Here is a 12,010-nt window from a genome sequence, read left to right as displayed (position 1 = left end):
CCTACTTGTATGGAGGGAAAAGTAGTGCCATTGCCTATACACGGACCTGGCAGCCTGGATTGCAGGGCCAGACCCTGCTCCGACAGTGGCAAGTGGATAATTATGGAAATACCTGTCCAAGGAATATGTTTCTTCCTGAATCAAAGTAAGTTATTTGTTGGCTTGTGCCCTGTGGCATCCCTTACACAGTGAATACAAATAAATTGAAGGCATGAGTGTTTTTATTGCCTGCATGGAAGGTCTAATTCAGCCGCAAAACCTACCGGGTCCTGGCCTCTCTGATGTCCTGCCCAGCAAGTTCTGCAAGTGAATTGTGTAAAATCATTTCCTTTGAGTCATTTTTAAACTAGCTGCCTTCCATTGTCATTGCATATCTATATATACATTGCTTTACATACGAAACCCCTTACGTAGGAGCATGGGTTTACTTTCTCTCTGTCCTTCATTAGATCACTCTAAACATTCCCAGTTTTTCCCATCTATCCTCTTTACATACCTCTTGACTTTTTCCCCTGACCTTTCTATTGCCACCGCTCCTTTTTGAGACAGAAGGATCAGGGCTGAGGCGTCTCTGCAAGAGGAAATTGCAGGGGATTTCTCTAACGGTTTTATAAACTGCTCATCCTGATGATAGCCTGGCATTTTGTTTGAATTCCTGACTGCTGCCCTACACCGAGCAGGGCTTTCTCAAGGATGACAGGGTCTTTTCTCCCCCGAAATTGCTGCAGGTAATTTAGCATGCTGGAACAGGCAGGAGGAATCCAAGTTGCTCCTTTCAACAGCCAGCACCCAGCCTCTGTCTCGATCGGGTCAACTCTGCAAGGTTTCCTCCCCTTTAAGAGTGTGGGGGCGTGGCACCGTTTCCTTTTTTGGCTCTTTGTGGGTAAGCCCCTCCCCCCCCAAAGCCTTTTCCAAAGGGAGGAGTAAAAGGCCCCGCAGAGCGCCCTGGCGGCGAGAGGGGGAGCCGGCGGGCCGCGCCCGTCATAAAGGGCTCGTCCGGGATTTGAACCCGGGACCTCTCGCACCCGAAGCGAGAATCATACCCCTAGACCAACGAGCCACTGGCTAGCTGCCGCCGGTGCGCGCCTCTAGCTGCCTGCTGCTCACGGGTCGGCCGCCGCGGTCGCCGGTGGGAGCGGGGCGCCGCCAAAAAAGTGTGCGGGGGAGGAGGAAAAGCCCGGGCTCGTCCGGGATTTGAACCCGGGACCTCTCGCACCCTAAGCGAGAATCATACCCCTAGACCAACGAGCCGCTGGTGGGGCTCTTAGCTGCCGGCACTGTGGAGGCTGCACTCGCCCCGGGGCCACTTGTGCCCCCGCCCCTCGTTTCTTGCCCCTGCCCCCCCCCCGGCGAGGGGATCCACAGCCCCGCCCCCACGGGCGCTTAAAGGGCCAGTGTCTGGCTGCAGCCCTTCTCGCGGTGGGTTTCCCCGCTCGGGCCGGGCTCGTCCCGGACAAGCCCGCGGTTGGCCCGCGGCCGCGCTGCGAGCGCTGCTTGGTAACCAGCCTGCGGACCGGGGCGTGCAGGGGTCAGCCGGGGCGGGGCGGGGCGGGGCGGGGCCCTAAGCTGGGCACGAGGGGCCTGATCCCGCCCGGGGCCCCAGCCAGGCGCAGGCCGAGCAGAGGCGGTGGGGAGCCCGCGCCCCTCCCGGCCCCGGGCTGCCGTGGGCCGGGGAGCGGCCTTCGCCGGCGGCCGGCGGCCCGGGCTCCGCGGGGCGAGCGGGCGCTGTCGGGGCCGCCCGCCGTCACGCCTGGCACGTGGGGGCTGGTAGAGCAGACGGGCTGGGGAGCCGGGGCACCCGCTCCGCCCCTGCGTGGGTCACCCACGTTCCCCGCCTCTCCCGCTCCCGCTCCCGCCGCCTCCAGCGTCTCTGCTCTCACGGCCCGTCCCGGGCCCGGCCCGCCCTGCCCTTGGGGGCTGCCTGTGGGCACAGGAGCAGGCTGAGTCCGCCGTGCTCCCCCCTCGGCCCCTCCCCGCAACCACAAAGCAGACTGTGCCAGGGCCCGGGCGGCCCGGGGCGCTGCCAGGGCCGGCTGCCGCAGGGATGGATGCCCAGAAGCCCTAGGAAACGGACCCTGCCCGCCGCTTCTCCCGGCTGTCTCGTCTGTGCTCGCCCTGCCGCGGGCACTGGCGGGGGCAGCCTGGCCCGTCACGGCGGCGCGGGCGCGAAGACAAGAACGCCTCCGGCCCCGGGCACTTGGCGGTCAGAGCCCATGGTGGAAATCTGCCCAGGGACACCCGGCCTCGCCTCGTTCTGCACCCAGACCGCTTGCTCCGCCTCGGCTCCGCGTCCCAGCTTGGCAGCTGCACCCGGCTTCGCCCCCGCTCCGGCGCCGCGCCGCTGTAGCTGTGCCGCTGGCGGGGTCCAAGGCTGGCACAGCCGGGGAGCGGGTCCCGACTGAAGCCCCTACGTGCTCGTCTAGCGGCCTGCAACGCGTGTAGTGTGCGCGCGCAAGACACCTGTGGACTCTGCACCTGGACAGATACATTTCTCGCAGATGACAGGAAAAGGGCAAACAGCGCCTATATTTAAGAAAGGGAAGGAGGAGGATTCAGGGAACTACAGACTAGCCAGCCTCACTTCAGTCCCTGGGAAAACCACGGAGCAAGTCCTCAAGGAATCCATTGCCAAGCAGCTGGAGGGGAAGGAGGTGATTAGGAGCAAGTCATGCCTGCCCAACCCGTTGCCTTCTATGATGAGACGACTGGCTCGGTGGATGCGGTGGACCTTGATTTTGATATGATCTCGCACAACACACAATCTTGCAGGCAAGCTAAGGCAGTACGGGCTGGATGAGCGGGCTGTAAGCGGGACAGAATGGACTGTCAGGTGATGGTCTGTAAGGTGGATAGAAAACCGGCTGGAGCATCGGGCTCCGAGAGTAGTAATCGGTGGCTCAATGCCCAGTTGGCAGCCGGTCCGGGGCCAGTGTTATTCAATGTCTTCATCAAGGACCTGGAAGATGGGTGGGTGTGCCACGGGGGGGTTGCAGGTGACACCCAGCTGGGGGGAGTAGTAGATACGCTGGAGGGCAGGGCCAGGATCCAGAGTGACCTTGACACATTGCAGGTTTGGGCCTAAGGAAATCTCGTGAGGTTCAACAAGGACAAGTGCACAGTCCTGCACTTAGGGGGGAGCAATCCCCTGCACCGGTGCAGGCGGGGGTGACGGGCGGGGCAGGAAAGGCCCTGGGGGTCACAGGGGACAAGAAGCTGAACAGGAGCCAGCGGTGTGTCCTGGGTGCATCGGTAGGAGCGCTGCCAGCCGATCGAGGGCAGTGATTCTTCCCCTCTAGTCAGCACTGGGGGGTCCTGTGTCCAGTTTTGGGCCCCCCACTGCAGAAAGGATGTGGACAAATCGGAGAGAATTCAGCAGAGGCAGCAAAAATGGTTTGGGGGCTGGGGGACGTGATTTGTGGGGAGAGGCGGAGAGAACTGGGCTGGTTGAGACTGCAGAAGAGAAGACCGGGGGGGATTTGATAGCAGCCTGCACCTCCTTGCAGGGGGGCTGCACAGAGGATGCAGCTGGACTGGCCTCAGTGGGGGCAGACGACAGAAGGAGCAATGGGCTCACGTTCCAGCAAGGGAGGTTTAGGTGAGATATAAGGAAAATCTCTTTCACTAGGAGGGTGGTGAAGCACTGGGAGAGGCTCCCCAGGGAGGTGGTGAAGTCTCCATCCTTGGAGGTTTTGAAGACTTAGGGAGACAAGCCCTGGGCGGGATGATGTAGCTGGGGCTGGTCCTGCTTTGAGCAGGGGTTGGACCAGATGTGACCTCCGCAGGTCCCTTCAACCCTCGTTTTTTATGATTCTCTGATTTCATCTCCGTGCCACAGCTCATTGCATTGTTCCCTTCCTGCAACTGAATCCTGAATCCAGTTAATTCACATTCAGCTCTTTGGGGATGGGCCTGGTCTAATCCGGGCTCGTGTGAAGTCATCTCCCTGCTGCGTGGCTATGAACCCCGAAGCAGTGAAAGGCAAGGAGGAACTCACAGCATCGTTCATCCATTTAAAATAATTGTCGTTTGCAGGGTGGGAAACCCAAGATAACACAAGCTTGTCTATTTGCCTCAATGTGAGCAATCCTTTCTTTCTTGTCCTAGAGACATTTCTCCATGGCCTGAGGAAGACGACAGCAGGAGGATGGTTGATCACGAAGTTGGGATTCACAAACCCAATTCCCAGTTTCCAGCCCACGCAGGGGAATGCTGGGAGGATAAAAGCAATTCCAGCGCATCCTGGAGGCTCCTACCGCAAGCGGATGACTTTTTCCAAACCCCACGGCTTTCAAACTGCGTGCGCCGGAGGTCTGACTCCTCGTGTCTGAGCCTGAGCCTGAGCTGAGCCCGACTCCAGGGACTGACTTGGCGCCGCTCCCTCCGGGCCGTCTCCTGTCCCTCGCCTCCTCCGCGCCCCCGGGACACCTGATACAGCAAACGCCGACCGCGCGGTTTCAGAGCTGAAGTTACCTGCAAGAAAGGAGCAGCACAGCTGCACAGAGGCCTCTCTTCTGGCGCCCTCCAAGATGGAGCACAGGCTTCGTTCTGCCTCCTTCCCTCCTGCTGGGCGGTCGGGCGCCACGGGGGAGAAACGCGGGAAGAAGGTGCCTGTTCAGGCGAGGGGAGCAGCTGGCAGGATTTGGCCTCACTTGACCCTGGACAACTACCTTCCTTTCATTGCCTTTCTGCAGACAGTTCGGTTCTGGGGAAGGCGTCGGGCTGGGAGACTGAATAAGAGCCGTGCAAGTAGCTGCAGTGACGACAGGACTAATGAAACAGCAGCTTTTGACTATATTTTTGCCAAGTTTGTGTTTTTAAAACTTAAAATACAATCTAGCAAATTAGTGCCCTTTGCAGTAGTTATATTTCTTTTGCTTTGATTTAAATTGAATAATACAGCCCAAAGTACTTGGCATGTTAGAAAGCTTCTAGTTTTCCTTTAACTGGAGAAAACTGTTGATGCGGTCATGCTGTATGTGATGACGCATCGCACTGTCTGCACCTCCACCCATGGGCGCCGAATCCCACGGCCCTGAGCACCCAGCAGGCAGTGACTTCCTACCACGGGGCAGGGCAGGCAGCCGTGTCAGGCCGAAGCTGGGCAGGAGGCACCTTAGAGACTGACTAATTCAGGGGCACGAGTTCTCGTAAGCAGCAGCCCCCTGCACCAGATGCCGCGTCCGAGCCGGTGCCGCGCTGCCGCAGGGAGCGGGTCTGCGTCTCATCTGCCAGCCACCCCGGAGCCACCCCGCAAAAGTCCCTGCGGCCCCGGGAGCGGGTGCAAAGGGCAGCTCGCACCAGCTGAAGGGGCACCGGCGTTTCCTCCCGCGGCCGGCCCTTCACGTAGGGGGGCCGCACCGAGCCCCGGAAACCCCTCTGCCCCCCGGGCACTTACGGCTCCTGAGGAGGACGAGCAGGATGAGCCACAGGATCACAAGCCCCGCGATGACCATCCTCGCGTAAAACAGCGCCTCTGGGCCTGGGGGGAAAAGACCCGTGGTTCTGCTCGCCCCTGCTCCGTCCCTGCCCGCAGCTCAGGCGGCCTCTGGGCGGGAGAGGCAGGAGGCCTCGCAGGTCATAGGAGCAGAGGGAAGTCGTCTGGGAGTGGCCCCACAAGGTCCCACCTCGTCCAGCCCCTGCTCAAGGCCTAAACCATCCCAGACACGGGTCTGCCCAGCCTGCTCCCAAAAGTAACAAGGGATGGGACGGCCGCACCACTTCTCTGCACAGCCCGCCCCACCGCCCGGCCACCCTCGCTAGAAAGTTCATCCTCGTCGCCTGCCTCCGTTTCCTCCACTGCAGCTCGAGGCCGTGGCGCCTCGTCCTGTCCCCTGCAGCCACGGGGACAAGCCCATCTGCGTCCTCTCTGCAATCACCCTTTGGGGACTGGAAGTCTGTTTTCAGTCTTCTCCGCTCCAGACTAAGTAGCCCCAGTTCCCCCAGCCGCTCCTGCCCGGTCTCACCACCCCGGCCTCTACTCATTTTGCCGCTCTCTGCTGGACTCTTTCCCGGTTGCCCTCAGCTGCTGGGGGTGAGATGCTGCGGCGTGGCTGGTGGTCGATGTTTTGTGTGCTGGTGTCTGAGCCCAGCTACCAAAGCGCGGGGGTTTCCTTCCTGCCGTGGCTCTTGCTGCCAATACAGGGTCCACCCAGCATGCACAACCCACAGGGTGGGCAGCGCATGGGGTAAAGAGACCGCAGGAGCTTCTCTGATGGGCACTGGTCTGGTAGTGGGAAGTATGGGGTGTACTGGTAGGGTTTTCAGGGCTGAGCTGCTGCCCAGAGCACCGCGTCCCCTGCACAGAGGTGGAGCTCGTCGGGAGCTGGGGTCTTTGTGCTGCCCCTCCGCACAGAGAGGGCCTGCACCAAATCCACTCACCCAGCCCAAAGCCACACTGTGCAGAGGGCCCCGAGCTGGCTCTGGGAGCAAGTGAGCTTTGTGAGCGAAGCCCTGGCTGGGCGGATGCACGGCCGCTCCTCCGGCCTCGTCACCGTGCGGGCAGGACAGGGAGGCGCCGGCTGCTGGCTCCAAGCCTGCCCGGGTGTCCTTGTGCTGAAATGCAGCCCAGCCGCCCTAACCAGCGTGGTGATGGGCATCTCTGGGGGGAACTGAACATGCACATGTGTGTGTGCATAAGCATGTGTGTGCAGACACGTGTGTAATAGTGAGGGGGGCCTGAAGGAAGACTCATCTGTGCTCAGTGCTGCTGTCAGTCAAACCAAGGAGGATTTCCTCTTAAAGGATTTTCTTGGCACTGGTGTCCCTGACGCGCGCCAAGGCCAATGCTAACTGCTCCCAATCTCCTGCGGCGCCTTTGCTGCTGCAATCCTTGGCAGTAACTGTATGGAAGGAACGGGGTGACACGAAGTTCAAAGGAGGGGAGCACACGGGGGATATGAAGGTCTCGGAGCTGCCCAAAGAGGCAGCCGTCTGCCACGTCCCTGAGGGCAGCAAGGGGCTTTCTTCCCCCTGCAACATGCTTGATCCAGGACTAGGAAGAATAATATATTTCCTCGTATAAAACACACACTTCCCAAAACCAGCTACTGGACATAGACATGCACATTATATGCAAGAAGTACAGTAAGAGCAGGTTTGGCCCTTGGGGCAAATCGGGGAGGAGCAGGCTCCGCTCCCCGGCGCTGCAGGGAACGATGTGGTTTAATTCGTTCTCCCTGTTGAACACAAGGGCTGTGTTACACGGCGGATGTGTTGCATACCAGAAGATATGGTATTAACCTCCTCGTTGCAAAATGAGATCCGCGCGTGGCCGCCGTCCCTGGGCCGCAGAGCTGCATAACGCCGTGGGCTTCAGCAGGAGCTCTGGGCACGGGGCACGGTCCAAGCCAGCTGCGGCAGAAGCCTTGGCCACAAAGCCGCTTGGCATCGAGCCCTCCGACTGCAGGCAGCGAGTGGCTTCTTCCTGCCTGCTGTCAGGCCCCGGGCAGTCGTACACCCTGGTCCCTGGGGCTGTGGTCAGGCCTTGCTGTGATGGGGCCGGAAGCCCTGCTTTCTGCTGCAGTCCTTTGCAGGCTGCCTGTGCTTTCACAGGCTCAAGGGGAGCCCAAAGGGGTTCCCGGCTGCTGTCGGGATGGGCAGGACTCAGACCCCGCAGGCTGGCACCCGCTGCTCCGAGGTTTGCCCGAGAGGCCTCCCGCTCTTCCTGTCCCCCCGCGGCTGCTGCGAGCTCGGGCAGAGCCAGAGCCCCTGCGCTGATACACGGTCGGTCAGGAGCGCTTTGGGGAGCCGGGGCACGCGGGCACTGGCTGAGCTGGGGGCGGGAGCGGGAAGTGCGGCTTTCACACGTCCCCCCTCCCTCCTCCAGGCTGCAGAGGGGTGGCAGGACCACAACACATGCTCCTTTCCCCCAAATCCCACCGGGGACACAGAGACATTAGGTCAAGGTGGCAGCTGAAGGTGGCACAGAGCTGTTAGATCAAGGTGGCATCCTCATGCTGGGGTGGAGTTTGCAGACATGCACTTTCCCATTTTTAAATGCGTTTTGGAGACTCGAGTCATGTACAGGGGAAGACCTGGTCTCTCTGAAGGTGACCCCCACCAAACAGGGCGAAGCCCAGGAGCTCCCCCAGACCTGTCACCCAACGAGGGCTCCTACCTCTCTGTCTCGTCCCGGGGATCCAGAGGGTCCTGCGGGTCTCCGTCAGCTGCTTGACCGAGCAGGTCACTGCCGTGCCATTGCGGCAGCCGGCCGCATCCACCCAGGCTCTCTGGGTCAAGTTGAAGGTCCCAGCGCCGGTCACGACCAGCGACGCGTTGTCGTCCAGGACCCCGTATTCCCCGCAGGTCGCGGTCAGCGCGACCCCCAGAGTCTGAGGGTAGAAGTCGCTGGCCGTGCACGTCACGAGGGAGGTGCGGTCTGCGTTCGTGGCCGAAGAGAGCCAGATGCGGGGTGCAGCTGTGGGGACGGAGGGAATAGGGCTGCAACCCACGCTGGGGAAGGGGAGGGCCCGGGACGCCCAGGAGCGGCAACGGGCTGCCGTTTTCTGTGTGAGCACCAGCTCTCTCCATGTTGTCCACTGTGGGCCTCCCCTCCGCCTTCAACCATGCACCTACACGGCCCTCGGCCCTCCCTGTCCTTCTGCATGTTAATGCAACGCCTCTGTGACCGTTTCGGGTGCCAAAGCGTGGGCTGCCGTGTCAGGCTGAACACGTGTGCCCAGCTAGCTACCACAACACCAACTAATCGTCCGAATTGCCTCATGGCCTCACGTCCAGGTGACTGTACAGGAGAGGCATTTTCTGCTTTGGCAGACTATAATTTCATAGAGTTTAAGGACATTGCATCCTCTAGTCTGAGCTCCTGATGACAGCCCACACTTGCACCCAGTGTCTCCAGGGTTTAGCCCAAGATCTAGTGTTTGGCCAGATCATCCCACCCAGAAAGGCATCCTATCTTAACCTGAAGTCATCGAAAGACAGAGAAGCCACTGCACAGTGTACTGATCAGGGGTGGTCCAGGCGTTCAAAGTCAGAAACATGCTGCGGGGCTGTGAAAGAAGAGACATTCCCAGAAAGGGCTAACAGATGGCAACACTGCAGAGGAAAGGACAGTTTAAGCAGTGAAACATCAAGACGATTAAAAAGGATCCACGGTCGTCAGCACCCGTGGAGTGGAGAGAGATTAGCAGGAACCAGGGAGAGGATAGTAAAGTAAGCCGTGATGTTCAGCTGACTTGTTCAGCAGTGGCTCAGTAGCACTGCCGCTGCCACGGCCCCTCCCGGGCACTTAGTTTTGCAGCTTGGGTGGCATCGTATTGGGGGCGACTGCTGTGTCGCCCCCCTAAGATCTCCCTCTGCCCCCTGGTACCCAGGACCTTCTCCCTGTGCAGATCTTTGGACGCTGGCCTCAAGCCACATCTCAGTCCTTTTCTGAGATGCTGGAAGGCTAAATGAGTCCGTCACTGCGAGGCATTTCCTGCAGCCCTTGAATCATGGCTGTGGCTCTTTTCTGCACCTGTGGCCATTTTGCAACATCCTGTCTAAACTGTGGGCTCCAGCACCGAACACCGTGCGCAGCATCCTCCCCCTACCCCCCCGCCCCTTCCTGCACCCATGGGTTGCAGCAACCGACTCTGTGCAAGTGCATCATGCCGGGAGCTCACGCTCGCGGCCCACCCCCAGTGCTCCCTCCGTCCCTGGAGGAGTTCCTGCTGGCCGGCACGCAGGCCCGTTCAGCCGCTGCTCCTTGCCTCTCTTTTCCTAGATAGGCAACTTTACATGTGACTGCTTGAAAATGCATGGGGGATCACTTTGCACACCCAAGTTCTGTGAAGTCCAGATGCCTGCCATGGAGACCACCGCCTTAGGTCTGGGAACACCAGCAAGTGACTTCCACGGGACGCCAAGAAAGGCAAGAAATGGCAAGGGAGGCACATTCTTAAAAGACCATTTCTTCTTGAGTTCATTTTCATGGGGGTATGAAATTCAGTGCCTCTATTTTGGAAAGAAACTGGGCCCTGAAATGATCTGGTTTGTTCAGTGTCCCAAAACTTGTTTTTAACTTTATAATAACAGAGGGAAAAAAGGGGGCTCAGTCCCCTCTCTAGCAGCCCAGTCTGTCAAGGACCGAGCCACAAACTGTGGCTGCCATCTCCACCCCCTGAAACCAACAGCAAAACTCCCCTGGGTTTTAGCGGGGCCTGGGCTGCGCGCTCAGCAGCAGTGATTAATAAAGGGTGGTTACCGTAGACTTCCAGGCGAGTTCCAGGCCCCACGAGAGTCAGTGTCGGAGGCGGTGCCCTGGTGATCACTGTGCACACGTAGGTGCCCGTGTCATTTATCTGAAGGTCTCTGATGACCAGTGAAGACTGCGAGTGTCTGTGGTGGGTGATAGGAAATCGAGACCCTGCGTCTTCTGCTCGCGCCTTGCTGGAAGGTCTCAGCGCGACCTGGACCGGCCTCTCGGCGCCTCTGTCCCCGCTGTAGAAGTCCCACATGGAGAGGAAGTCGGTGAAGTTGCAGGGCTGGCAGGAGCAGGTCAGCGTCACCGCGTCTCCCCGGGCTGCTCTGACAACCGGCGCCTGGTCCAGCTTGGCAGAAGCTGGGGGGAGAGATGCGGCCATGACGGCTGGTCAGAGCAGGGCGCGGTCAGCCGGTAGCGGCCTCCCAGCCCTCAGCATCGTCCTCAGCAGTGACCGGACGAACAGACCTGCTGCTTCTGTACCAGGTGTTGCACTGCCCTTCTGCCCTGGGACACTAGACCATCACGTTGTAAAGTGAGACGGAGCAGCACTAGTAGCTCAACCCAACGTGGAAATCAGGCCACCTGAGACGGGGCCAGAGCCGGTCCTGCCCATCACTTAACTGGTCCAGTAATAAAACTGGATTTGGAGGCTGAGGGTGCAACTTTCAGGAAGACGCACATGATTTCAAAGCCTCAGTTTTGCTTTCGGAAGTAACCCAGGTGTGCGGGGCCCGGGGCTCTGCTGTCCCCGGGTACATCGCTATCTAAGGACCAGGGCAGCGGAGGCCCCTGAGCTGTCCTAGGAAAACACAGAGACATCGCGCCTTACCTGCACACAGCACCGTGCCGAGCAGCCCAAGAGAGAGAAGCAGCTGCGCCATTCTCGTCAGCGACTAACGAGCCTCTGCCCACTTCACAGGGCCAGGAATTTATACTGACCACAGGGCCCGTGTCGGCCTCCACCGCCCTCGGCCGTGCTGCCGAGCCCTGCTTCGGAAGGGGCTGTGGGCAGTGCCGCTACTGGAGGAGGGGCCGAGTGAAGGAGGCACGAGAAACAGCCAGGCATTTTAGAAAGAAACAGGAAATTATTTTTACAAAACAGATCTGTGCCCCTTTCTGGTTTTCCTATAATGTGTGTGAAAAATAAAGAGAGCGTGTGTGTTTTCCTGCACAGACGCTTTCTGCAAGAGCATCTGCGGGGAGCTCGTGTGCGTTGCCCACCCGCGGTGCTCCCCACATCCTTCTCGGACCCCCTTGCTAGCGCACGGCCCCTGCTCAGTAGCTCTGCCCTGCGTCCCTTGCTCTTTGCCCGGGAGAGACGAGCAGCTGTGCCGTTCTCGTTAGTGTCTAACGAGCCTCTGCCCACTTCACAGGGCCAGGAATTGGCCTTGACCGCATGGCCTGCGTCAGCCGCCACTGCCCTCGGCCGAGCCGCCGAGCCCTGCTTTGGAAGGGGCCATGGGCAGTGACATTTCCGAAGGAGGGGCTGAGTGAAGGAGGCAAGATAAATAGCGGGGATTTTTAAAAGGGACCGAAAAGTGAGTTTAAAAAAATCCCCAGATGTTTGCCCTTTTCTGCTTTCCTCTGACGGGTGTTTAGAAAAGACTCCCAGAGTCATGTGCCCTATTTGTCACTGTTGGTAAAGGACCACCATGAGCTGCTGGCCCCTTTGATCTGGAGTCACACCCCGGGGACCTCGATAGCGACTCAGGCCCTCAATATTAATGGAGCAATGATGAAAGGAAGTCATTTCCAGAGCTAGGATGAGATCTCCTCCCTGCTGATCCCATGAGGGTCAGGCTCCTG

The 12,010-nt window shown here is 59.6% G+C and overlaps 1 protein-coding gene and 2 non-coding genes across 4 annotated transcripts; all 3 read right to left on the bottom strand.

Moving 5' to 3' along the window:
* Nucleotides 1–988: 988 nt before the first annotated feature.
* On the bottom strand, nt 989–1,060 carry TRNAP-CGG (transfer RNA proline (anticodon CGG)). The gene has a single exon. It is a non-coding gene; the product is annotated as a tRNA-Pro (tRNA).
* Nucleotides 1,061–1,179: 119 nt separating this feature from the next.
* TRNAP-AGG (transfer RNA proline (anticodon AGG)) lies at nt 1,180–1,251 on the bottom strand. Its single transcript has one exon. It is a non-coding gene; the product is annotated as a tRNA-Pro (tRNA).
* Nucleotides 1,252–4,280: 3,029 nt separating this feature from the next.
* LOC149865395 (uncharacterized) lies at nt 4,281–11,521 on the bottom strand. 2 transcript variants are annotated; one of them, XM_090041468.1, is made up of 5 exons: nt 11,034–11,521; nt 10,205–10,561; nt 8,117–8,416; nt 5,396–5,479; nt 4,281–4,470 (listed from the first exon to the last, which is right to left on the bottom strand). In XM_090041468.1, the coding sequence occupies exons 1-5, from the start codon at nt 11,083–11,085 to the stop codon at nt 4,289–4,291; spliced, it is 975 nt and encodes a 324-aa protein (XP_089897594.1). In that variant the 5' UTR covers nt 11,086–11,521; the 3' UTR covers nt 4,281–4,288. The 2 variants fall into 2 exon arrangements, with proteins under 2 accessions (XP_089897594.1, XP_089897595.1); XM_090041469.1 differs by lacking the exon at nt 4,281–4,470 and having other exon boundaries at nt 5,339–6,839.
* Between the last annotated feature and the right edge of the window lie 489 nt (nt 11,522–12,010).

This window comes from Crocodylus siamensis, chromosome 4, assembly GCF_052110815.1.
Source record: "Crocodylus siamensis isolate JL-2025a chromosome 4, ASM5211081v1, whole genome shotgun sequence".
Classification (NCBI taxonomy): domain Eukaryota; kingdom Metazoa; phylum Chordata; order Crocodylia; family Crocodylidae; genus Crocodylus; species Crocodylus siamensis.
Note: the sequence above shows the minus strand (reverse complement) of the source record. Positions and strands in the feature narration are given on the sequence as shown.